The sequence below is a fragment of the Aotus nancymaae genome, unplaced genomic scaffold, assembly GCF_030222135.1.
Source record: "Aotus nancymaae isolate 86718 unplaced genomic scaffold, 86718_ANA_hifiasm-v0.15.2.pri h1tg000010l, whole genome shotgun sequence".
NCBI lineage: Eukaryota > Metazoa > Chordata > Mammalia > Primates > Aotidae > Aotus > Aotus nancymaae.
The window spans coordinates 3,048,071-3,071,072 of NW_026988421.1; the positions used below are offsets into that span (position 1 = coordinate 3,048,071).

At 45.8% G+C, this 23,002-nt stretch overlaps 1 protein-coding gene across 4 annotated transcripts in view; it reads left to right on the top strand.

Moving 5' to 3' along the window:
• MKI67 (marker of proliferation Ki-67) overlaps positions 1-17,418 on the top strand; it is a 29,662-nt gene extending 12,244 nt beyond the window's left edge. For 2 of the 4 annotated variants that reach the window (XM_012464205.3, XM_012464207.3), the window contains 8 exons: positions 1,033-1,208; positions 2,192-2,498; positions 2,589-2,707; positions 2,819-2,990; positions 4,819-4,974; positions 5,912-13,497; positions 14,357-14,794; positions 16,767-17,418. In XM_012464205.3, coding sequence (XP_012319628.1) covers positions 1,033-1,208; positions 2,192-2,498; positions 2,589-2,707; positions 2,819-2,990; positions 4,819-4,974; positions 5,912-13,497; positions 14,357-14,794; positions 16,767-16,832 — 9,020 coding nt within the window. In that variant the 3' untranslated portion in view covers positions 16,833-17,418. The remainder of the gene's footprint in view (positions 1-1,032; positions 1,209-2,191; positions 2,499-2,588; positions 2,708-2,818; positions 2,991-4,818; positions 4,975-5,911; positions 13,498-14,356; positions 14,795-16,766) is intronic. The other 2 variants (XM_012464206.3, XM_012464208.3) reach the window with 1 other exon arrangement.
• Positions 17,419-23,002: the final 5,584 nt, after the last annotated feature.

Genomic DNA, 23,002 nt, shown 5'->3' on the forward strand with positions numbered 1-23,002 from the left:
GAATACTCATAATTGCTTTTCACATGGAGTTGAATTCTGAACTACAATCAACTGTATCATTTGAGTTTGGTCATTTGGAATAAATCACTGGAAATCATTGAATATCGTGGTAGTTCTCAAGTGTTTATACTCTGTTTTCAGAGTGTCCTACAAACAATTTACTGTAAACACTGGACTCTACCCATGAGTTTATATGCCAGGCAAATTTCTAAATGCTTTGCAGACATTAACACTTGATTCTTGGTGCAGTAGGAGTGCTCATGGCTAGGTTTTCTTTTTAGATCTATGTCACAAATGAGGAAACTGACAACCCAAGGCCACCCAGTGAGTGGCAGAGATATGACCTTTGTAGCAGGTGTGGTAGCTCCTTGGGAGCTTCCTATACTCCTTGGGATTGGCTTTTAGAAGAAAAGTTGTCTAGGCCGTGGGCGCAGTATTCGTACTATCAGGCTCTGCTTCTGCAGGTGGCCCATAGTGGTGGAGCATGAGGCTATCGATAAAATAAGGCCTGTAACATCAGTCTTAGTGTTCCAGCAAGCCTCATAAAGGGGAAGCATCATTTAGACAAGGAATTTATGTTAGCTGGTGGCTCAGGAAAATGTATAATTGAGGCTGGGCTCCTGTGAATTGACTCGGAACCACCTGGAGTAGTTTTCACAGCTCGTGTGTTCTGGTCACTGGGTGAAGCCCAAGTGCATGTCTTTAGAGAGCTCTCTCCAGCTGTCATCCCCCTACTCCAAGTGAAAGCTACTGCTTCATACTCCTCTTTTATATGTCCACGCATAATGCTTCAATGTTTTAAAGAAAGCTTCTGTATTGTCCAGTGGGAACTGGATGTCTTAGTGGCCTCTCCTGCAGTCCTTTAGGAACTCTTAGTGGCTTAAGCTTCACCAGGATCGCAAGAATGGAGGTGTGCTGTAGGTGCTATGTTTCTATGACTTTTCACTTGGTTAGTCTTTAATGCTAATGTGAAATGAATCACTAATCTTGGTATGTTTTTTCATTGCTCTTTCCACGTTTGTATTCATTTAGATAAGAGTGAGGGAATACCTTTGAAAAGAAGGCGTGTGTCCTTTGGTGGGCATCTGAGACCTGAATTATTCGATGAAAACTTGCCTCCTAATACGCCTCTCAAAAGGGGAGAAACCCCAACCAAAAGAAAGTCTCTGGTAGTGCACACTCCACCTGTCCTGAAGAAAGTCATCAAGGTGAGTTGAACAATTAGCGTTCTCATTCACATCCAGTGGCTCACACACTGGGTCCATATTCCTTTCCAAATTCTGACACAAATAGAATTATGATGAAGACCTTTATTTATTTAGATTTTTAAGAAACAAGTTTTAAACAAGATGAAATAAAAGCTCATTGATGTGGGTGCCAGCAAAGGAGCCCATGGGTCCCTGACCGTGGTGCTGATGCAACCGAGTAGGGGGAGTCCTTGTTGTCCTTTTAGTGCAGAAGTTCCCGGACATCCATGCTTACAGCACCAGGTAATCACCTGCAGGCACTGTCAGGACAGCCAATTACAAAAATTCTGGATACATCACCACATTGAGCCATAAGGATGGTTTTATTTTCTTTTAGAGTTACAAGGCTATAGTTAAGGCATCTACCTGGTGTAAAGGAAAATCATCAATGGTACATCAACCTTTTACACCCTCAGGTTTTTAGAATGTTTGCTTACCTGTTCCTTTGCTGTGTTGTCTTTCCTGGGTTTTACACTCCTAGAAAGCCATGGCCCTGTAGCTTCATAATAGGGCCTGGGCAGTCTTTCTTTTCTTCTCTTCCCAGCAGGAGCAGTAAGTGATGCCTGGCTCCCTTTCCATTTTACATTGGTCCCAGGGGCAAGCGGCCTCCTTCCATGTGGACTGCCAGGGGCTGCGTGCCCATGGCTGGTATTTACTGGGGCTAAGATCAGACCCTGCCTGTCTTTTCACTAATGAGGACGTTTCTTCCATCTTTCTACCTGAAATGACCTCAGTTCAGACTTGGCTTGCTTCTAGTTCCTTTTTTTTCCTTAAATGACTGGGACATTCTTAACCTCTACGATAGTCTTGAAAGACAGTGGCTTAAGCATTTAATGCTTCAAGATTTAAACAGCTGAAATTCTTAACTGAATAGGTTTTTATCAGTCATTCCAGTGATGTTACATCCTTTTTAAGGCTTCTTGTGAACAATTTTGTCTTATCAGGAACAGCCTCAACCATCAGGAGAACAACAGTCACCTTCAGAAATCCATTTGGAAGTGATGGCACAAAGCTTGGTTACAAGCCCTCCAGCCCCTAGTCCTAGGAAAACTCCAGTCGCCAATGATCGTAGGTCCTGCCAAGCAGCCCCTGCTTCCAGCAGCAAATCTCAGACAGAGATTTCTAAGAGAGGAGGGAGAAAGAGCGGCAACCTGCCTTCAAAGAGAGTGTCTCTCAGGCGCAGCCAACATGGTATTTTACAGATGATATGTTCCAAAAGAAGAAGCGGTGCTTCTGAAGCCAATCTCATTGGTTAGTCTTGCATTGGAACACATATGTTAAGGTGAATTTTTTCATGAATGCTGGTTTTTGAAAAGTTTCATCTTCTTTTCCCTTTGACAGTTGCAAAATCGTGGGCAGATGTAGTAAAACTTGGTGCAAAACAAACACAGACTAAAGTCGTAAAACATGGCCCTCAAAGATCAGTGATCAAAAGACAAAGACGACCTGCTACTCCAAAGGTAGGGGCCTCACCGGCAGTGGCTGCTTTACAATACCGGTGCCACTGAAGCTTGCATTCAGTGTGGATTTATGCTTTAATGTCTTGTTTACCTCTTTCCTGTTCTCTACAGAAGCCTGTGGGTGATGTTCACAGTCAATTTAGTACAGGCCATGCAAACTCTCCTTGTACCATAATAATAGGGAAAGCTCATACTGAAAAGGTACATGTGCCTGCTCAACCCTACAGAATGCTCAACAACTTCATTTCCAACCAAAAAAGGGACTTTAAGGAAGATCTTTCAGGTAAAAACACAGCCTTAGATCTTATACATCTTTTGACCCTACTATTTTTTATTGTGTTAATGTTTGGGTTTGCTATCTTTGTTTATCTGCTGTGAAAGGGATTATAAAATAAATGACTGAGTCAACTTTCTGGGGTCATAGCATTCAGGGAAGATAAAGCTGGTTTGGCTTGCAAGGACAATTCTTTGATAATTTTGGGGATCACATGTCCTGCGTGAAATAGGTGTGGAAACGTCAAATGCATATCTTTACCCTGGAGAGCAGCGTATACGTAGAAAGCTGGAAGGTGCTTTACAGGGAAGAGACGTAACTTGTTACCTGCAGCTACACTAACAGTTTATCCCAGGTGTAGATCAGTTGTTTATGAGCAACATTTTGCTTCTTCAGGATTTACTTTTTAGGCAGCTTAACTTTCTTGAAAGAAAGCCCTATGAGAAGATTCCCGTAAACAACTGATTGTTGAAGAAATGTTTGCACTCAATTCCCACTCTCCGTAAAGTGTGGCCTGACCTGCTAAAGTGGGGATGATGCAGCAGATAGGGCTGGTGGCAGGAGAGTGGCTGTAGGTTTTGTGTTGTATAATTTGCCCAGTAGTTTCTACTGTGTACAGTTTGGAAGGGTGGTGGGAGTTGAATTGAACAGGGGAAACCTTGTTTTTGTTTTCTGGCAGATTGAGTTGTAAGAGTTGTACTCCTCTGTAATGGATACAAGGTACCGTCTGATGAGTCATATTTGGATCAGTTCATTTATCTTTTTTAAAAAACTAAGAAGATAGAAATGCAAAACCAAAACAAAAAATATAGATATGTATCTAGGAGTAGGTTTATAAATTACAGACATGGATGAATGTTCTAATATGTATGTTACAAAATGTTAAAAACAAACCCTCAAAAATACTTAAAAAAAAAATGTTAAGTATTCAGTGTGTGGGATAGTGGATTGTCCCCAGCATTCTTTCTTTTAAGATGGTTTCCTAGAGTCAAGCAGTTCTCGCCTGTTGGTATGAGTACATCTCATTGCAAAACATTAGCATCTGCTGAAGACTAAACCCTAGGCTTTAAGTAGAAGGGGAGATTTTTGTGAATGGACTGGTTTGGAAAGGAGGCTTCAGAATAGGCTTCCCCCGAACGTTTTGTGTATGATTGTGAGGCTGAAATAGCACTTGCATCCAATGAGGCCAGAATGATACAAGTAAGGAGAACATGGGATGAGAAGAGTTTTGCAGAAAGTTACAACTTCTATATAAACTTCTTTGTTGCTATTTTTCTTTCCCTGAGATTATGTCAGTACTGCTTTTTGGTGTTAAAATGGAATGATAATGATAATTAGATTTTTAAAATATATATGTATTTTTAAGTGACAGTACTAAAAATGGGCCGTCCTTTATCATTTTCTAAAATGTGGGCACACGTTATTTGTACTTAAAACCTAGAACTGAGCACCCAAGACTTTGAGAAGCATGAAAACATTTGGCTTCTAGATCCCGGCCGGGAGGCCTGTAGGTCCTAGGAGCCCATCACCAGCTTCCATGTTCTAGAGCTCATGTGTGAGGACTAGTTAGGAAGACCGCAAAGGTCAACCAACTTAATTTGTTTCCTTCCCAAGAAAAGCAAAGCAAAGAACATAACATATCTTCTCTTTGCTCTGTTTTTTACACAATAAGTACATTATTAATGGAATTACCCTTTTTATGAGGCCTATATACCAGGAATTCTAGGGAGGAATCTACTGGTATTTCACACTATTTGCATGTTACGTGTGAGGACTGGTATGGTTGTTTGAATGTTAGCAATATGTTAATCACTTTTCAAATATTTTCATTTAACAGGAATAGCTGAAATGTTCAAGACCCCAGTGAAGGAGCAACCACAGTTGACAAGCACATGTCACATCGCTATTTCAAATTCAGAGAATTTGCTTGGAAAAAAGGTTCAAGTCACTAATTCAGGAGAAGAACCTTTGCTACCCACCTCGGAGAGTTTCGGTTGGTTTCCTTTTTTCCTACCACGGTGATGTTTTGGGATAGGAACATGCAGTATTATCTTTGGCAAGCAGTATGATATTACTTCTCTAAAACAAATGTTCCTGGCACAAAATACCATTTCCATCTTCTTTGCTCTAATTGAAAGGGAAATTTCAATCAGCAGTTGAACTAACACTGCTGGCATTCATTGACTTACAGAGAATGAAAGACTCCGTTAATACGTGTAGATTACCTGTGTACACTTTTGGTTTCTTTATTATAAGTAACCAGGAAGACATAGCAAAAAAGTACAATGATATCTCACCATACTTAGATATAAATTACTCAAATTCAAAATTACTGCAAATTACAAAGCAGAAAGATAACAGTTTATATACTGTGCAATTATTCCTGCTAACCTTTTAGGTGGGAGCAGGCCCGGGTTGAGTGTGAGATGGGAGATGAGAATCTGTCTAATCTCTCATTTGGCACTGGTTACTGTGTTCCTGTCATAGAAAGAACAGCTTGCTACCCTGAAGATGTTTGCGGTAGGTGAATATTTCCTGTGTGATATGGACCCTAACCACATGAGGATAACCCATGTTATTTTATTGGTGATTTAAGGCAAGAAACAGCTGTTTGTTTCTAATGGTTGAAGAAAAAACATACCTATATTAAAGTCAGTGACAGAGGGCATGGCAACTTTTGAAGGATCCTTCTTAAGGAATATTTTTGCCTACTGTAATCATTGTAGCGTCTAACTTTTGTTTAATGATGACTCCACTGTAGCACCAAATAACATTATTCTTAATTGTGCATGGCTTTTATATAAGACAGATTTATAGACACATAAATAGCCTCACATCGTTATGTAGATATGAATTTAGTTTTTCACTGTATTTTATAAGGCTATAATACTAGATTGACATAAGACACTCATAGAATGTATTTATTATAGATGTTTTTATTTCAGGAGGAAATGCATTCTTCAGTGCACCGAATGCAGCAAAAGAACTGTCTGATAGCTGTTTTGTAAGCCCTACCTTAACACGGCCGAGTATTAGAGAAAATGGAAACACAGCAAAAACTCCTAGGAACACCTACAAAATCACTTCTGTGGAGATGAAGACTTCAGATACTGAGACAGAGCCTTCAAAGACAGTATCCAGTGCAAACAAGTTAAGAAGGTCTACTGAGCTCAGAAATGTACAGAAGCTACCTACAGAAAGTAAGAGTGAAGAAACAAATACTGGCGTTGTCGACCGCATCATGGGAAGCTGTCAGAAGACCACACCACTGCAACGGAAGAGAGGAGGAGAGATGAAGGAAATCGAAAGACCCTTTGATACGTGTAAGGAAAATATTGAATTAAAAGAAAATGTTGAAAAGATGAAAGCAGTGAAGAGATCAAGAAGAACCTGGGGGCAGAAAGGTCAACGAGTGTCTGACCTAACAGACCTCAAGAGCTTGCCTGATACAGAACGCACGAAAGACATGGCTTATGGCCAGGAGCTCCTCCAAACCCAAGATCATACCAAGGTACCAGAGAGTAAGAAGGACAAAATCACTAAAATGCCCTACAAGTCGTTACAGCCAGAACCAATAGACACCCCAATACGCATGAAGCAACGGCCCAAGACATCCCTGGGGAAAGTGGATGTGAAAGGAGAGCTCCTTGCAGTCAGCAATCTCACACGGACACCAGGGGAGATCACATACACACACACAGAGCCAGCAGGAGATGGAAAGAGCATCAGAACATTTAAGGAGTCTCCGAAGCAGATCCTGAACCCAGTAGCCTATGTAACTGGAATGAAGAGGTGGCCAAGAACGCCTAAGGAAGAGGCCCAATCACTGGAAGACTTGGCCGGCTTCAAAGAGCTCTTCCAGACGCCAGGTCACACTGAGGAATCAATGACTGATGACAAAACTACCAACATACCTAGCAAATCTCCACCACCAGAGTCAGTGGACACCCCAACAAGCACAAAACAACGGCCTAAGAGAAGTTTCAGGAAAGCAGACGTAGAAGAATTCTCAGCCCTCAGGAAACTAACGCCATCAGCAGGGAAAGCCACGCACACACCTAAACCAGCAGCAGGTGATGAGAAAGACATGAAAGCATTGATGGGAACTCCAGTGCAGAAACTAGACCTGCCAGAGAACTTAATCAGGAGCAAGAGACGGCCACAAACTCCTAAGGAAAAGGCCCAGGCTCTAGAAGACCTGACTGGTTTCAAAGAGCTCTTCCAGACCCCTGGTCACACTGAGGAAGCAGTGGCTGCTGGCAAAACCACTAAGATGCCCCATAAATCTTCTCCGCCAGAATCAGCAGACACCCCAAGAAGCACAAGAAGGCGGCCTAAGACACCTTTGGGAGAAAGAGATTTAGAGAAAGAGCTCTTAGCCGTGAAGAGGCTCATACAGACATCAGGGGAAACCGCACACACAGACAAAGCACCAGGAGGTGAGGATACAGGCATCAAAGCGTTTAAGGAAACTGCTAAGCAGAAACTGGACCCAGCAGCAAGTGTAACTGGCAGCAAGAAGCAGCCAAGAACTCCTAAGAGAAAGGCCCAATCCCTAGAAGACCTGACTGGCTTGAAAGAGCTTTTCCAGACACCGGTATGCACTGATAAGCCCACGACTGATGAAAACACTACCAAAATAGTCTGCAAATCTCCACAATCAGACCCAGTGGACACCCCAACAAGCTTCCAGGCACAGTCCAAGAGAAGTTTCAGGAAAGCAGGCGTAGAAGAATTCTCAGCCCTCAGGAAACGAACATCATCATCAGGCAAAGCCATGCACACACCCAAACCAGCAGCAGGTGATGAGAAAGACATGAAAGCATTGATGGGAACTCCAGTGCAGAAACTGGACCTGGTAGGAAATTTACCTGGCAGCAAGAGACAGCCACAAACTCCTGAGGAAAAGGCCCAGGCTCTAGAAGACCTGTCTGGCATTAAAGAGCTTTTCTGGACTCCTGGTCACACCGAGGAATCAGTGGCTGCTGGCAAAACCACTAAAATACGTTGCAAATCTCCACAACCAGACCCAGTGGACACCCCAAAAAGCACAAAACAACGGCTCAAGAGAAGTCTCAGGAAAGCAGACATAGAGGAAGAATTCTTAGCACTCAGGAAACTAACGCCATCAGCAGGGAAAGCCACGCACACACCTAAACCGGCAGTAGGTGAAGAGAAAGACATCAACACATTTGTGGGAACTCCAGTGCAGAAACTAGACCTGCCAGAGAACTTAATCGGGAGCAAGAGACGGCCACAAACTCCTAAGGAAAAGGCCCAGGCTCTAGAAGACCTGACTGGTTTCAAAGAGCTCTTCCAGACCCCTGGTCACACTGAGGAAGCAGTGGCTGCTGGCAAAACCACTAAGATGCCCCATAAATCTTCTCCGCCAGAATCAGCAGACACCCCAAGAAGCACAAGAAGGCGGCCTAAGACACCTTTGGGAGAAAGAGATTTAGAGAAAGAGCTCTTAGCCGTGAAGAGGCTCATACAGACATCAGGGGAAACCGCACACACAGACAAAGCACCAGGAGGTGAGGATACAGGCATCAAAGCGTTTAAGGAAACTGCTAAGCAGAAACTGGACCCAGCAGCAAGTGTAACTGGCAGCAAGAAGCAGCCAAGAACTCCTAAGAGAAAGGCCCAATCCCTAGAAGACCTGACTGGCTTGAAAGAGCTTTTCCAGACACCGGTATGCACTGATAAGCCCACGACTGATGAAAACACTACCAAAATAGTCTGCAAATCTCCACAATCAGACCCAGTGGACACCCCAACAAGCTTCCAGGCACAGTCCAAGAGAAGTTTCAGGAAAGCAGGCGTAGAAGAATTCTCAGCCCTCAGGAAACGAACATCATCATCAGGCAAAGCCATGCACACACCCAAACCAGCAGCAGGTGATGAGAAAGACATGAAAGCATTGATGGGAACTCCAGTGCAGAAACTAGACCTTCCAGAAAACTTAACTGGCAGCAAGAGACGGCCACAAACTCCTAAGGAAAAGGCCCAGGCTCTAGAAGACCTGGCTGGCCTCAAAGAGCTCTTCCAGACACCAGGTCACACTGAGGTATCAATGACTAATGAAAAAACTGCGAGGATAGTCTGCAAATCTTCACAACCAGACCCAGATAAAACCCCAACAAGCTCCAAGCGATGGCTCAGGACATCCCTGGGGAAGGTGGGTGAGAAAGAAGAGCTCCTAGCAGTCGGCAAGCTCACACAGATGCCAGTGGGGACGACACACACACACACAGAGCCAACAGGAGATGGCAAGAGCATCAGAGCATTTAAGGAGTCCCCAAAGCAGATCTCAGACCCAGCAGCAAGTCTAACTGGCTGCAAGAGGCAGCCGAAAAATTCTAAGGAAAAGGCTGAAGTCCCTGAAGACCTAGTTGGCTTCAAAGAGCTCTTCCAGACACCAGGTCACACTAAGGAATCAATGACTAATGAAATAACTATGAAAATACTCTACAGCTCTTCACCACCAGACCCAGTGGACACCCCAACAAGCTCCAAGCCACAGCCCAAGAGAAGTCTCAGGAAAGCAGATGTAGAAGAATTTTTAGCATTTAGGAAACTAATGCCATCAGCAGGCAAAGCCACGCACACACCCAAACCGGCAGGAAGTGAAGACAAAGACATCAATGCATTGATGAGAACTCCAGTGCAGAAACTGGACCTGCCAGGAAATTTACCTGGCAGCAGGAGACGGCCACAAACTCCTAAGGAAAAGGCCCAGGCTCTAGAAGACCTGACTGGCTTCAAAGAGCTTTTCCAGACACCATGCACTGATAACCCCACAACTGACGAGAAAACCACCAAAATACCCTGCAAATCTCCACAACCGAGCCCAGTGGACACCCCAAAAAGCACAAAGCAGCGACCAAAGAGAAGTCTCAGGAAAGCAGACATAGAGGAAGAATTTTCAGCACTCGGGAAACTAACACCATTAGTAGGGAAAGTCATGCACACACCTAAACCGGCAGTAGGTGAAGAGAAAGATAACACATTTGTGGGGACTCCAGTGCAGAAACTGGACTTGCCAGGAAGTTTACCTGGTAGCAAGAGACGGCCACAAACTCCTAAGGAGAGGGCCCAGGCCCATGCTCTAGAAGAATTGGCTGGCTTCAGAGAGGTCTTCCAGACACCAGATCACACTGAGGAATCAACAACTACTGACAAAATCACAAAAGTATCCTGCAAATCTCCACAACCACACCCAGTCAAAACTGCAACAAGCTCCAAGCGACGGCTCAAGACATCCCTCGGGAAAGCAAGCGTGAAAGAAGAGGTCCTAGCAGTCGGCAAACTCACGCAGACGTCAGGGGAGACCACGCACACACACACAGAGCCAGCACACGATGGAAAGAGCATCAGAGCATTTAAGAAGTCTGCAAAGCAGATGCTGGACTCAGCAGACTATGTAACTGGGATGAAGAGGTGGCCAAGAACACCTAAGGAAGAGGCCCAATCACTAGAAGATCTGGCCGGCTTCAAAGAGCTTTTCCAGACACCAGGTCACACTAAGGAATCAAAGACTGATGACAAAACTACCAACATACCCAGCAAATCTTCACCACCAGAATCAGTGGACACTCCAACAAGCACAAGAAGGCAGCCCAGGACACCTTTGGGGAAAAGGAATGTAGTGGAAGAGCTCTCATCCGTGAAGAGGCTCACACAGATACCAGGGGGAACCACACACACAGACAAAGCACCAGAAGGTGAGGATACAGGCATCAAAGCGTTTAAGGAAATTGCTAAGCAGAAACTGGACCTAGCAGCAAGTGTAACTGGCAGCAAGAGGCAGCTGAGAAATCCTAAGAGAAAGGCTGAATCCCTAGAAGACCTGACTGGCTCGAAAGAGCTCTTCCAGACAACAGTATGCACTAATAAGCCCAGGACTAATGAGAAAACTACCAAAATAGCCTGCAAATCTCCACAACCAGACCCAGTGGACACCCCAAGCTTCCAGGCACAGCCCAAGAGAAGTCTCAGGAAAGCAGACATAGAGGAAGAATTCTTAACACTCGGGAAAACATCAGAAGGCAAAGCCATGCACACACCCAAACCAGCAGCAGGTGCTGAGCAAGACATTAAAGCATTGATGGGAACTCCAGTGCAGAAACTGGACCTGCCAGGAAATTTACCTGGCAGCAAGAGACGGCCACAAACTCCTAAGGAAAAGGCCCAGGCTCTAGAAGACCTGGCTGGCTTCAACGAGCTCTTCCAGACCCCAGGCACAGACAAGCCCACTACTGATGAGAAAACTACCAAAATACACTGCAAATCTCCACAACCAGATCCAGTGGACACTCCAACAAGCACAATTCAACGGCCCAAGAGAAGTGTCAGGAAAGCAGAAGTAGAGGAAGAATTTTCAGCACTCAGGAAGCTAATGCCATCAGTAGGCAAAGCCATGCACACACCTAAATCAGCAGTAAGTGATAAGAAAGACATGAACACATTTGTGGAAACTCCAGTGCCGAAACTGGACTTGTCAGGAAATTTACCTGGTAGCAAGAGACGGCCACAAACTCCTAAGGAAAAGGCTGAGGCTCTCGAGGTCCTGGCTGGCTTCAAAGAGCTTTTCCAGACACCAGATCACACTGAGGAATCAATGACTGATGACAAGATCACAGGAGTATCATGCAAATCTCCACAGCCAGAGCCATTCAAAACCTCAAGAAGCTCCAGGCAACAGCTCAAGGTATCCCTGGTGAAAGTGGGCCTGAAAGAAGGGCTCCTCACAGTCGGCAAGCTCACACGGATGTCAGGGAAGACTGCGCAAACACACAGAGAGCCAACAGGAGGTGGTAAGACCATCGAAGCCTTTAAGGAGTCTCCAAAGCAGATCGTGGACCCAGCAGCAACTATAACTGGTAGCAAGAGGCAGCTGAGAACTCGTAAGGAAAAGGCCCACATTCTGGAAGACCCAGGTGTCTTCAAAGAGCTCGTCCCAGCACCAGGTCACACTGAAGAGTCCATGACTACTGAGGAAAACACCAAAATTCCCTGCAAATCTCCCCCACCAGAACCAGCAGACACTGCCAAGAACACAAAGAGATGCCCCAGGACACGTCTCAGGAAAGAGGTGAAAGAGGAACTCTCAGCAGTTCAGAAGCTCTCACAAACATCAGGGCAAAGCGCACACACACACACAGAATCAGCGAGTAATGGTGAAGGCATCAAAGTATTCAAGCAACGTGCCAAGAAGACACCAGACCCAGGAGTAGAGGAACCCAGCAGGAGAAGGCCAAGAGCACCTAAGGCAAAGGCCCAATGCCTGGAAGACCTGGCTGGCTTCAAAGAGCTTTCTGAAACACCAGGTCACACTCAGGAATCACTGACTACTGGCAAAGCCGCTAAAATACCCTGCAAATCTCCCCCACTAGAACTAGTAGACACCAGAACAAGCACCAAGAGGCATCTCAGGACACATGCCCAGAAGGTGGTGGTGAAGGAAGAGCCGTCAGCAGTCGGCAAGTTCATACAGACATCAGGGGAAATGGCGGATGCAGACAAAGAATCAGGTAAAGATAAAGGCATCAAAGCATCTAAGGAATCCGCAAAGCAGACACTGGCTCCAGCAGCATGTGTAACTGGCAGCAGGAGCCGGCCAAGAGCACCCAGGGAAAACGCCCACGCCCTAGAAGACCTGGCTGGCTTCCAAGGCCCAGCACCAGGTCACCCTAAAGAATCAATGACTGATGACAAAACCACTACAATACCCTGCAAATCATTGCCAGAACCAGTAGACACTGCAACAAGCTCAAAGAGACGGCCCAGGACACGTGCCCAGAAAGTAGCAGTGAAAGAAGAGCCCTTAGCAGCCGGGCAGCTCACACCAGCATCAGGGGAGACCACCCACACCGACAAAGAACCAGCAGGTGAAGGCAATGGGGTGAAAGAATTTAAGCAACCTGCAAAGCGGAAGCTGGACCCAGAAAATGTCATTGGCAGCAGGGGACGGCCACGAGCACCTAAGGAAAAGGCCCAACCCCCAGGTCTGGTCAGCTTTCAAGAACTCTCTCAAACACCAGGCCACACTGAGGAACTGGCAAATGGTGCGGATAGCCTTACAGGTACTCCAAAGCAAACGCCTGACAGTGGAAAACCTCTAAAAATATCCAGAAGAGTTCTTCGGGCCCCTAAAGTAGAACCTGTGGGAGACCAGGTAGGCACCAGAGACCCTGTAAAATCACAAAGCAAAAGCAACTCTTCCCTACCACCACTGCCCTGCAAGAGGGGATGTGGAAAAGATGGAAGCGTCACAGGAACGAAGAGGCTGCGCTTTATGCCTGAGCCAGAGGAAATCGTGGAGGAGCTGCCGGCCAGCAAGAAGCAGAGGGTTCCTCCCAGGGTGAGAGCCAAGTCACCCGAACCCTTGGTCGTCATGAAGAGAAGCTTGAGGACTTCTACAAAAAGAAGCGAACCTGCGGAAGAGACGAACAGCAACAGCATGAACACCAACAAAGAGGAACACAAATTACAAGACTCGGTCCCTGAAAATAAGGTGAGAGGAAGTATTACAGCATCACTCAATATCATCTTTGATAGTTGTCAATTTCTGTGTTATAATTTGCATGTAATCTGACTTTATAAGTGGTTATCCTTTCCCCAAGTGGTTTCATTCAACACAGTGAATAACTGCAGACCAGGATAAAGAATCTTCTTGGGATCTATAGAGGGAATAGACTTATTTGGGAAAAAAACTAGTCAAAAATGATTAATGCAAACTTAGAAGTTTCTCAGGAGCCAAATGAGTAATGTTCATCTTCAGATGTTTAAAAAATTGTTCAGAGGATGGGTGGGTGGTTCAGTTTTATGTTCTAGATACTATCACCAGTACTGGGTTAAAAATACTATCTATGTCACTGTTTTAACTGTCAGAACAGTATCAACAGGGAGTGTGTATTCTTGAGAAGGACGAAACTGTCCGGACCGTTAGATAGGTTCCTGCTACATGCAGAGAAGTTTGGAAAAACCCCAGAAATGATGCTTTCCTATTCTGTCTTAGCAGTGATTGTTAAAGGAATAGAAATTCATGTACTCCCTGTAAATGAATGAATAACGGAGCTTCTTTCTATAATGTAAACTGTAAAAATTAGATTTGACATATATCTCATTAGGCGTCGTGACTGAAATTTATCCTGAATTCCTTATTTATAATTTGTCAGCAGAGACAGTCATTTCTCCATAGGAACAAAGTACCAAGGCATTACCTTAGATGACAGGTCTCTTAGAAAATTCATCAGTGGGTAATTTTCAAATGATTTCTCCTTTCAGTTTACTGTTGATTGTTCTCCCTGTTGAATTTTGAAGTTTGTTTTACTAATTATTGGAATTTTGTGGGTGTCTTCTCATTTCTTTAGGGAATGTCTCTGCGTGCCAGACGCCAAAATAAGACTGATGTAGAACAGCCTACAACTGAGGTCCTTATATTAGCAGAAAGAATGAAAATAAACAGAAATGCAAAGAAGCCCATGAAGACCTCCCAAGAGATGGACATTCAGAGTCCAGATGATGGAGCCCAGAAAGCCATACCTCGATGCAAAGCCAGTGAAAACAAAAGGTGCTTGAGGTCTGTTAGACAGAATAAGAGCTCCCAGCCTAAGGTGGCAGAGGAGAGGGAAGGGCAGAAGAGCACGGAGATGCAGAATCAGGAAGGGAAAGGAGAAGCAGGAAGTTCAGATTCCGTGCGTTTGAGATCAAGAAAGACCAAAAGCCAGTCTGCAGCAAGCACTTTGGAGAGTGAATCTGCGCAGAGAGTCACGCGGGGTGTCAAGAGGTGTGCAGAAAATCCGAAGAAGGTAAGCCATTTACCATTTTCCTTTTTTAAAAGAGACAGAATGTTTTGATGTATTTTTGCCCAAGGTTGCAAAGGTAAACCAAAAACATTAACAGCACTCTGCCAGTTCCCAGTTACATTAGTGGAAGGAATATTAAGCTAAGACATATATTTTGTCATTTTAATTATATTTTGTTGTGTTTGTTTTGAGAATTCCACTTAAAATAGCAAATTCACATTATGAGGACTTTCTTAGGAAGAAAAGGAATTTGTCTAGTGGCTAATTTCTGACTGCTTATGATGTACCTCATGATACAATTGTAGGTAGATGTCTTCAGCCTTTCTGTAGTTCAAAAAAACCTATTGAAACAGAAAAGTTATTTCCAAAAAAAAAAAAAAAACTATTGAAAGAAAGTTTTCCAAGGAATTCTTTGGAAAGGTGGAAGGAACAGAGATTGGGGTGTCCCTGAGGCACACACTCATTATGTGAGAGTTCCTGATCAGTGGGAGGTGCCTCTGCCCTCCACCCCTCCAGTCAGAGACTATCTAAGCTAACGAGCTTTAGGTGCTACTAAAATCACATCGTTTAGCCACTCATAATTACTATCATGTGGACAAATCCATAATAAGGATTAAATACCATTAGTGTTATTTTGGGAAATACTTGGTTTAGCTAAAATAAAGATAGATTGAATTGCTACCTTTTTGTGAGTGGTATAAATTTAATTCTTAGCACACACAAAATTTGGGCCTTAAACTACCATATTCTGAGTTCAGCAAGCGAAGCTTATGCAGCAATAACCTCTCAGATATAGAATTCTGGCGAGTACAGCTGTCCAACGACAGACCCTCTTCAGCACAAACTAGGACGCTTCAGCTTCCGAGAAGATGAAAGGTTCCTAGGTGTCCCCGGTACCTGCTACATAGCCAGGCAGCCAGTGGAAGGGGACTTGTGTGTTTGGGTGGTGGGCAGGAAGTCCTAGTTGGGAAATGCCTATAGCTGTTCCATAGAGGGATGAGGAGGAGAGGCTCAAGGAGGGCACTGATGCCCACGCCAGTGTCCTAAGTGAGAGACTGTACTTCTGGGACAGGCTGGAAGCAGAAGACACCTGATAGTGCCAGACAAGGTCCTAGAGACCACAGGGACACCAGGTACACAGCTGATGTGGGTCAGCACGTTTACCCGTCCAGTCTTACATCAAACTCAGGCTCCAAACCCTTGCCAAATTCACAGTCTGGAAGGTGCTGCTTTATCAGAATGAAACCAAAGAAGGGTAAAAGCAAATCTTTTAACTAGGTTGATTCCTAAACACAGGACAACCAGGCCCAAGGCTGAGCCAGGCCTGGTGTGTTCTGCTGGGGGCGTTCCAGCCTTTTCTCACACTCAAGCACCCAGGAGACCTCCAACACATACTCCTCTATTGCTGTGTTCTTTGGTGGGTGTTGGTAGGCCTGGAAAATGCATATATAAGACAGATTTTTTTCTAGTAAGAAGCTTATAGCCACGCTTTTCATCATGGTCCCTCCCGCTTAGCTGAGAGGTGAAAAACACTGCAAGAGTGACGGCCAAGGCATGTTCCCATCCATGCGAGGTGGGGATGGTTCTGTCCACAGGGGTTGCTTGGTTTAGGAGAACCAAAAGACTCGATCCTGGTTGAGCTCACTTTTTCTGAGTGACACTTTTTAGTTTGTGAAAATGTGTGCATTGATGAAGAAATTTTGTTTTATTATTTGTCAGCTTAAAAATGCATTAGGAACTTTTGTATGAAAAGCCCAGTATTTAAGCATAAAAAACTGCATAATAAAAGCAGGTTAAGTCAAGAAAAAACAACTCTAATGGAATATATTTTAAAACTTATTTCCAACCTCAAAATTAATTTTCTACAACTAAGGACCTGCATAATACCTAGTACGCCTTTGGGGTTTTGCAGAGGTCGATTATGAAAATGGGTGTTTAAATTACTTAAGAGTTCCATGTTTTTCTTCCCACACAGGCTGAGGACATTGTATGCATCAAGAAAATAAGAACCAGAAGTCGCCAGGACAGTGAAGATATTTAACACAAAAATCTAACTGGGATAAATATAATAAAGTTAGTTTTGTGATAAGTTCTAGTACAGTTTTTGTCATAAAGTGAATTCTGTAAGTAAAGCTGTCAGTCTGCGTAAGGGAAGAAAACTTGGGGTATGCTGGGTCTGAATGGGCTTCCTAAACTTCACTGGGAGCACTGCTGGGCTCCTGGATGAAGAACAGTTGAACATGGGGGGGCTTCAGGAAGGAGTTTGAGCTGAGGTTTGCCCCCAGCTTTGCAGAATGAAGTGTTGAGGTCTATCACCACCCACAGCCACCCTACAGCAGCCCTAACTGTGACCCCTGCCACACTGTGTCACTGTTTAAATGTTTGCCTGTGTCCTCCAGAGCACGATGGCAGGAACGTCCATCCTCAGCTGTCCCAGCACCGAGCAGGCACTCGGGAAACACGAATGAATGGGTGAGTGCACCGATGAATGGAACTTACAAGATCTGTCTTTCTAATGGTTGGGGGGCATTTGGTCCCCACACTGAGGCTATTGGACATCTGCACAGGACAGTCCTATTTTTTGTGTCCTTTCCTTTCTGGAAATAAAGTTGTGCTTTGGAGGATGACTTGTGAACACATCTCTAGGGACCAAGAGCGACCTTCTGTAAGAAGTGGCTCATGGCTTGCCTTTGTCTCTTGGGAGTGCTTTTATAAGCAGGGCTGCTCTCACCTGAGACAGCATCCCCACCACGGGATCTCGGTCCTGGCTACAGTGCGTCTCGACTTCAAACTGTGGCTCCTCATCTTCACCTCTCCAGCTTACCTGTTATTGAAAACTCCGGAAGTTTACTGGCTCTGCTCCCGCCTGTTCTCTTTCTGACTACCTGGCAGCCTGATGCCACCCGGTACATGAAGTGACACCAGTACTCTGAAAAGCATCCTCGTCCGTGAAGGGACTGATCACTCAGCCTCTTCAGCCACAGTTTCAGGATCGCACCCTTGTGAACTGTTGCCTCCAAAATCTCTTTTGAAGCCCAGACTTCTTTCTCCAGCTTCAGACCCGTAGACATAACAGTTATTTATCTCCGTTTACTTGCTACTTTGTCCCCTGTTCTCTCTATGTCCCCTAATCAGAGAATAGCCCACCCCCCCCAGGTCACCTGTTTGGACTCCCCTATTCACCCACCTTGCCAGATGGAGGTGAGGATGGCACACCTGACAGGGTAGCTGTCCCCCAGCGTGTGCCCTATGCAGGCAGTGCCCCGTCTCCACACTTGGCTCCCCAGTGTCTGGCGGGGAGCTAGGTAACATCATAAATACTTGCTCAATGAATGCAGTAATCAGTGCTATTGGCTTGTGCTATTTTGGCTGCCATGATAGTTTTCTGACAGTGTTGTCTGTGATCATAAGGAGAATGACATTCTGCTGGAGGGAGGGAATAGAAAGGAGAGGACATCTGAGGGCTCCACAGGCTGCAAAGGGGACAGGGATTGCACCAGAGCAGAGTGGGGGAGGGTATTCAAGGAAGAGCAGCTCTTCGTGGAGGCACTTTGGAAGGTGTGAGGCATAAACGCTTCCTTCTAGTTAGCCCAGCTTCAGAACCTTGAGTAGGAATGTTGCTATGATCAAGTTCTAACACTTTACTAGTAATTATGAACCTCACGTTAGAAAAATGTCATCCAGCCATATGCCTGTAGAGTGGAGTATTCTGTTTAGTAGGAAAATCCTTAGAGTTCAGTTCTAACCAGAAATCTCGCTGAAGTGTGTCAGCACCTTTTCTCACCCTGGTAAGTACAGTATTTCAGGAGGACGCTAAGGGTGGTTTTCATCTTACTGGGCTGTTAGTGACTGATTAGAAATGTTCGTTCAAGGGCTACCCCCATATTTAATAGATGGAGAACACTTCCACAGCACATCTTCACTTGGTATTGGTGTGGCGCATTCCTCTAGGCTGACTGAGAACAAATGCCCACCTCTTCCCACTATGGCATGGTAACTTCTCTGAGCTTCAGTTTCCAAGTGAATTTCTGTGTGATAGGACATTCCCAATAAATAGAAGCTGTGTTGACTCTTTTGCCTCCAAAGTCCTGTGTGATCTGGCCCTCAAGCCTTTCCTGAACTTTTTTTTTTTTTTTTTTTTCTGAGACTGAGTTTCTCTCTGTCACCAGGCTGGAGTGCAGTGGCACTATCTCAGCACACTGCAAACCTCTTCCTTCTGGGTTCAAGCAATTCTCCTGCCTCAGCCTCCTGAATAGCTGGGACTACAGGTGCCCACCACCATGACTGGCTAATTTTTGTATTTTTTAGTAGAGACGAGGTTTCACCATGTTGGCCAGGATGGTCTCAGTTTCTTGACCTAGTGATCCACATGCCTTGGCCTCCCAAAGTGCTAGGATTACAGGTGTGAGCCACTGCACCCACCATCCCCTGCCTCGATTAGCCAGGCACTCCCAGCCACCACACACCCCCTCTGTTTCCCCTGCCTGGAACTTTCCCTCCTGCCCCACCAAGATCATTTCATCCAGTAATGAGCTCAGCTGAAGGGAGCCTTCTTCCCTGTGGGCGCCCTCACCCCCATGCCTGTCGTCCAGGCTGGGGCAGGTCCTTCGTTTGCCTGGAATTGTTCTGTACCTCTTTGTAGCACGTAGCACTGTGGAAGCTAAACCACTGAGTCTCCGGCTCCCCTCCTGGGGTGGTAAGTTTTGTTCTTTCATGAGGGCCAACCATACATTTCCTGGTTACTGTATCCCAGTGACCAGCCCCAGGAGATGTCCAACAAAGTGTGATGAAATGGTCTTAAAACCCTGGTGTTTTTATTATGGGGAGAGTGGGGAAAGAAACTAAGTGGGGGTGGGGCAGACAGGCCAATGTAAGAGAGACTGGTTCATGACGTTCTGTTTTCCTTTCTTCAACAATTTGGCTGGATGGTCATTTTCTCTCTCGGCCAGTAAGTCATCGCAGCCATTTTTAGTCCTGCAGGAGCCACCCACTGTGTTCCGAGAACTACCTGCAACCGAAGCCATGTCTGCTTTGTTGGAAGAGGTGCTGAATTGAGGGACAGGGATTTGACCCCGAGCAGCCCGGATCCTGGGAGTGAATCTGCAGGCAAGTTTCAGGGGCAGGAGCCTGCGGTAGGTCGGTTAGTCCTGAAGATGAGGCCTTGCTGTTGGAGCAAGAGAAAAGTTAGCAGGTGGGTGCACCTGGCGCTCATCACCATCGGGAGAGGCTGAGGAGGAGGGGAGGGAGAGCAGTGCTCGGTGGTCAGTCTGGTCAGGGAAGAGGGTTCAGGCCCCAGCCCACACCCTGGGCTGTCACTGAGAGTCAACATGGCAAACGGCGACTCCATAAAGTAATTGTAGCTACGTAACTAAAAATGATTTCATGCAGCTGGGATCCTACCGCGCGCTGGGCTTCCTGGAAAAGTCCTCTAGACTAGCTGCAGGAATCTCCTGGCACTCTGGTTACAGCTGGAGAAGCTGATTGCCATGCTGTGCAGATGCTCCGGACCCCCAAGGCATCCCCAGGGCACAGTCACCAAACCCCCATCCTGGTATCCCTAGCATTGAGTGCCATGCAGGCACACAGCATTCCATAATTTGGCAATGTGGATTTCATTGCTATTGCTCTTCCTGAGAAAACAAAAAGTGCCCATGATGTGTCCAAACCCCTCCTGCAGTGTGCACGGTGATTTCAGGAAGGAGCTTTGGTTTGTTGTGTCTTGCTCTGTGAGGGCCCCAGTCAGCTTCGTGCTCATCAGCCCATCTCAGGCAGTCCCACATCTGTGAGGTCAAGCCCTGAGCCTGGTAGTTGGACTTGGATACCTGCTTGACCCATCTCTCCAGTGGGGTTCCTAAGCAGCCTCTGCAACGCAACCTCCCAGGGGGAGCTCTTGATGTCACCTGAAGAATAAACAAACAAAAACTGTATTGACAGCACAGTCCCAGGTCTTGGTGACAGGAAAGCAGGAAAGGCTCCCTGCCTTTGACTGGAAAGGCTCTGACACCTGTGTATGTCACCGCAGAAATAGAGCTGCTGCAGACCTGTTAACTTCTCTCACACGTCGGAGTGTTCTAAAATCTATCCTGGCCCTTGTTGTCTGTCTGCCAGGTGCTCCTTTATCATTTGCAAAATTGATGTGATGTCTGGCGTGCATTCCACATCCTTGCGCAGTGTAAATTCCTAGAGAGAGTTTAGACTTCGGAGTCGAATGCTTAGGTGTAAATTCTAGCATGTCTAATTTGCTGCTGTGTGAACTTAGTCATTTAACTTTGCTAGACAATTTCCCATCCGTAAATGAGGCTGTTCAGTACCTGAGCACATAGCATTATTGAGAAGATTAAATGAGACAATATGTGTAAAACACTTAGCATTTTACTCCAAGCTTGGTAAGCATCAAGACCTGCTAATTATCATCATCATCAGAGGATGAATATATTTATTAGATGCCTGAAGCTCCAGGATATTTCCTGTGGCTTATAAATTCTTCATTGCTAGGGATTTCTCTATGAGAAGGTGAAGGAAGAATCTGGAACATAATAGCACTGAATAGCCAGGGGCAGTGGCTTACACTTGTAATCCCAGCACATTTGGAGGCGAAGGCCGGAGAATTGCTTGAGGCCAGGAGTTCAAGATTCAAGATCAACCTGAGCAACATAGCAAGACCCCATCTCTACAAAAAAAAAGAAATAGCTGGGCATGGTGGTACATACCTGTAGTCCCAGCTACTTGGGAGGCTGATATGGGAGGATTGCTTGAGCCCAGGAGGTCAAGGCTGCAGTGAGCTATGATTGTATCACTGCAGTCCAGTCACTTAATATGTGACTTTCACATATTAACCTCCCTAACATCAAGATTATCATGAACTTGGTGGGATCTTACAGGAATAAACAGCAGCATTTTTGCTTTCTTAGCAGAACATAAAGTGATTTTGACAATGGTAGTCCTGGATTTGATGCTATACCAGGAGTTTGACTGTTGGTCATAAAAACAAACAATGTGTATGTTTCTGTAACTATACAGATTTAAATTGCAGAGTGTTGTCTGTTTTGAGATGTACTCCAACGTTATCCGTGGGTTGAGATGGGGAGGGGAGTTAGGAAAAGGGCTGAATGCATATAGACTCTTGGTGTGTTTCTGTTTGGTTCGAACGCTTATAACAAACATGTCTCCCTGTATTGCTGGTATTGTCCCATCCTTCAAGACAAGGGGCAGTTGGTTCTGTTATACCCTGGACCCAGTAGGAGACCAGCTGTGGGCACTGAATGTGGAAGTGGCAGTGTGAGCTTCCGCTGGGGCATGGCTGTCCTGGATCCTGAAGCTGCCCTCCCAGCAACTCAGCAGATGGCCTGAGGACCCCTGGACTGACTTTGCTCCCCACTGACACACAGCCACCACGCTCAATATGCAAGCATTAGAGGCCAAGCTTGGGAGCTTGGTGACCACAGCAGGTTCCTTGGGTGTTCTGTGTCACTGTCCCGGATGTTCCTCTGATTTTGGCAACAGTATGCCCATAAGTGGGGCATGCGTATGTCAGGGAGCTGGCAGCCTTGGAACCAACCTTCCGCCTGATGGACGAGAGCCATGGGTCAGTGTTCCAGCATCCTGCCCCTTCATGCAGGAGATGTGGGGAGACCCCTTACACATCTCGGCAGAGTGGAGTTCCCAGCGTGGTCTCGGTAACGCTTCTCTGAGTGGCTTGCTGAGATGCTTACCCTAACTGGTGCCTTTGGCTACCTACCTGTCTCTCCTGAGGTCCCTCAGCACTCAGTGTCCTATCTGTATGTTTCTGTTGACAGGGGCTATCTTTGAGGCTGGTCTAGCAATTGTACTTTCACAGACCTCAGCTCCTTCTGCGGCGTTGGGCTCAGGCAGGGCTATTTGAGTTCATTGGCCCCTGGTGGATGCCCAGTTGGTGACTTCCTCTACGCCTCCTCCACACCTCCTTTTCCTTGGCTCCCCCTGCCCCTCCCCATTGTGTCCAGCTCTGCCTGCACCTTCATGTGTCCAGGTCTGCTTACCCCAGGGGAAGAGCCAAGACCACATTCAGAGCAGAGTGGATGCTGCCTGTCTAGGATGGGACATTGGGACCCACAGACCCATAGGGAGAAACCAGTAACAAAAGGGTCCACAACAGCAAACACCATCTCATAGCAGGTGATTGTTCCCCCCTACAGGAATGAAATTAAGAGATTTGAAGAAAAAGACACAGGC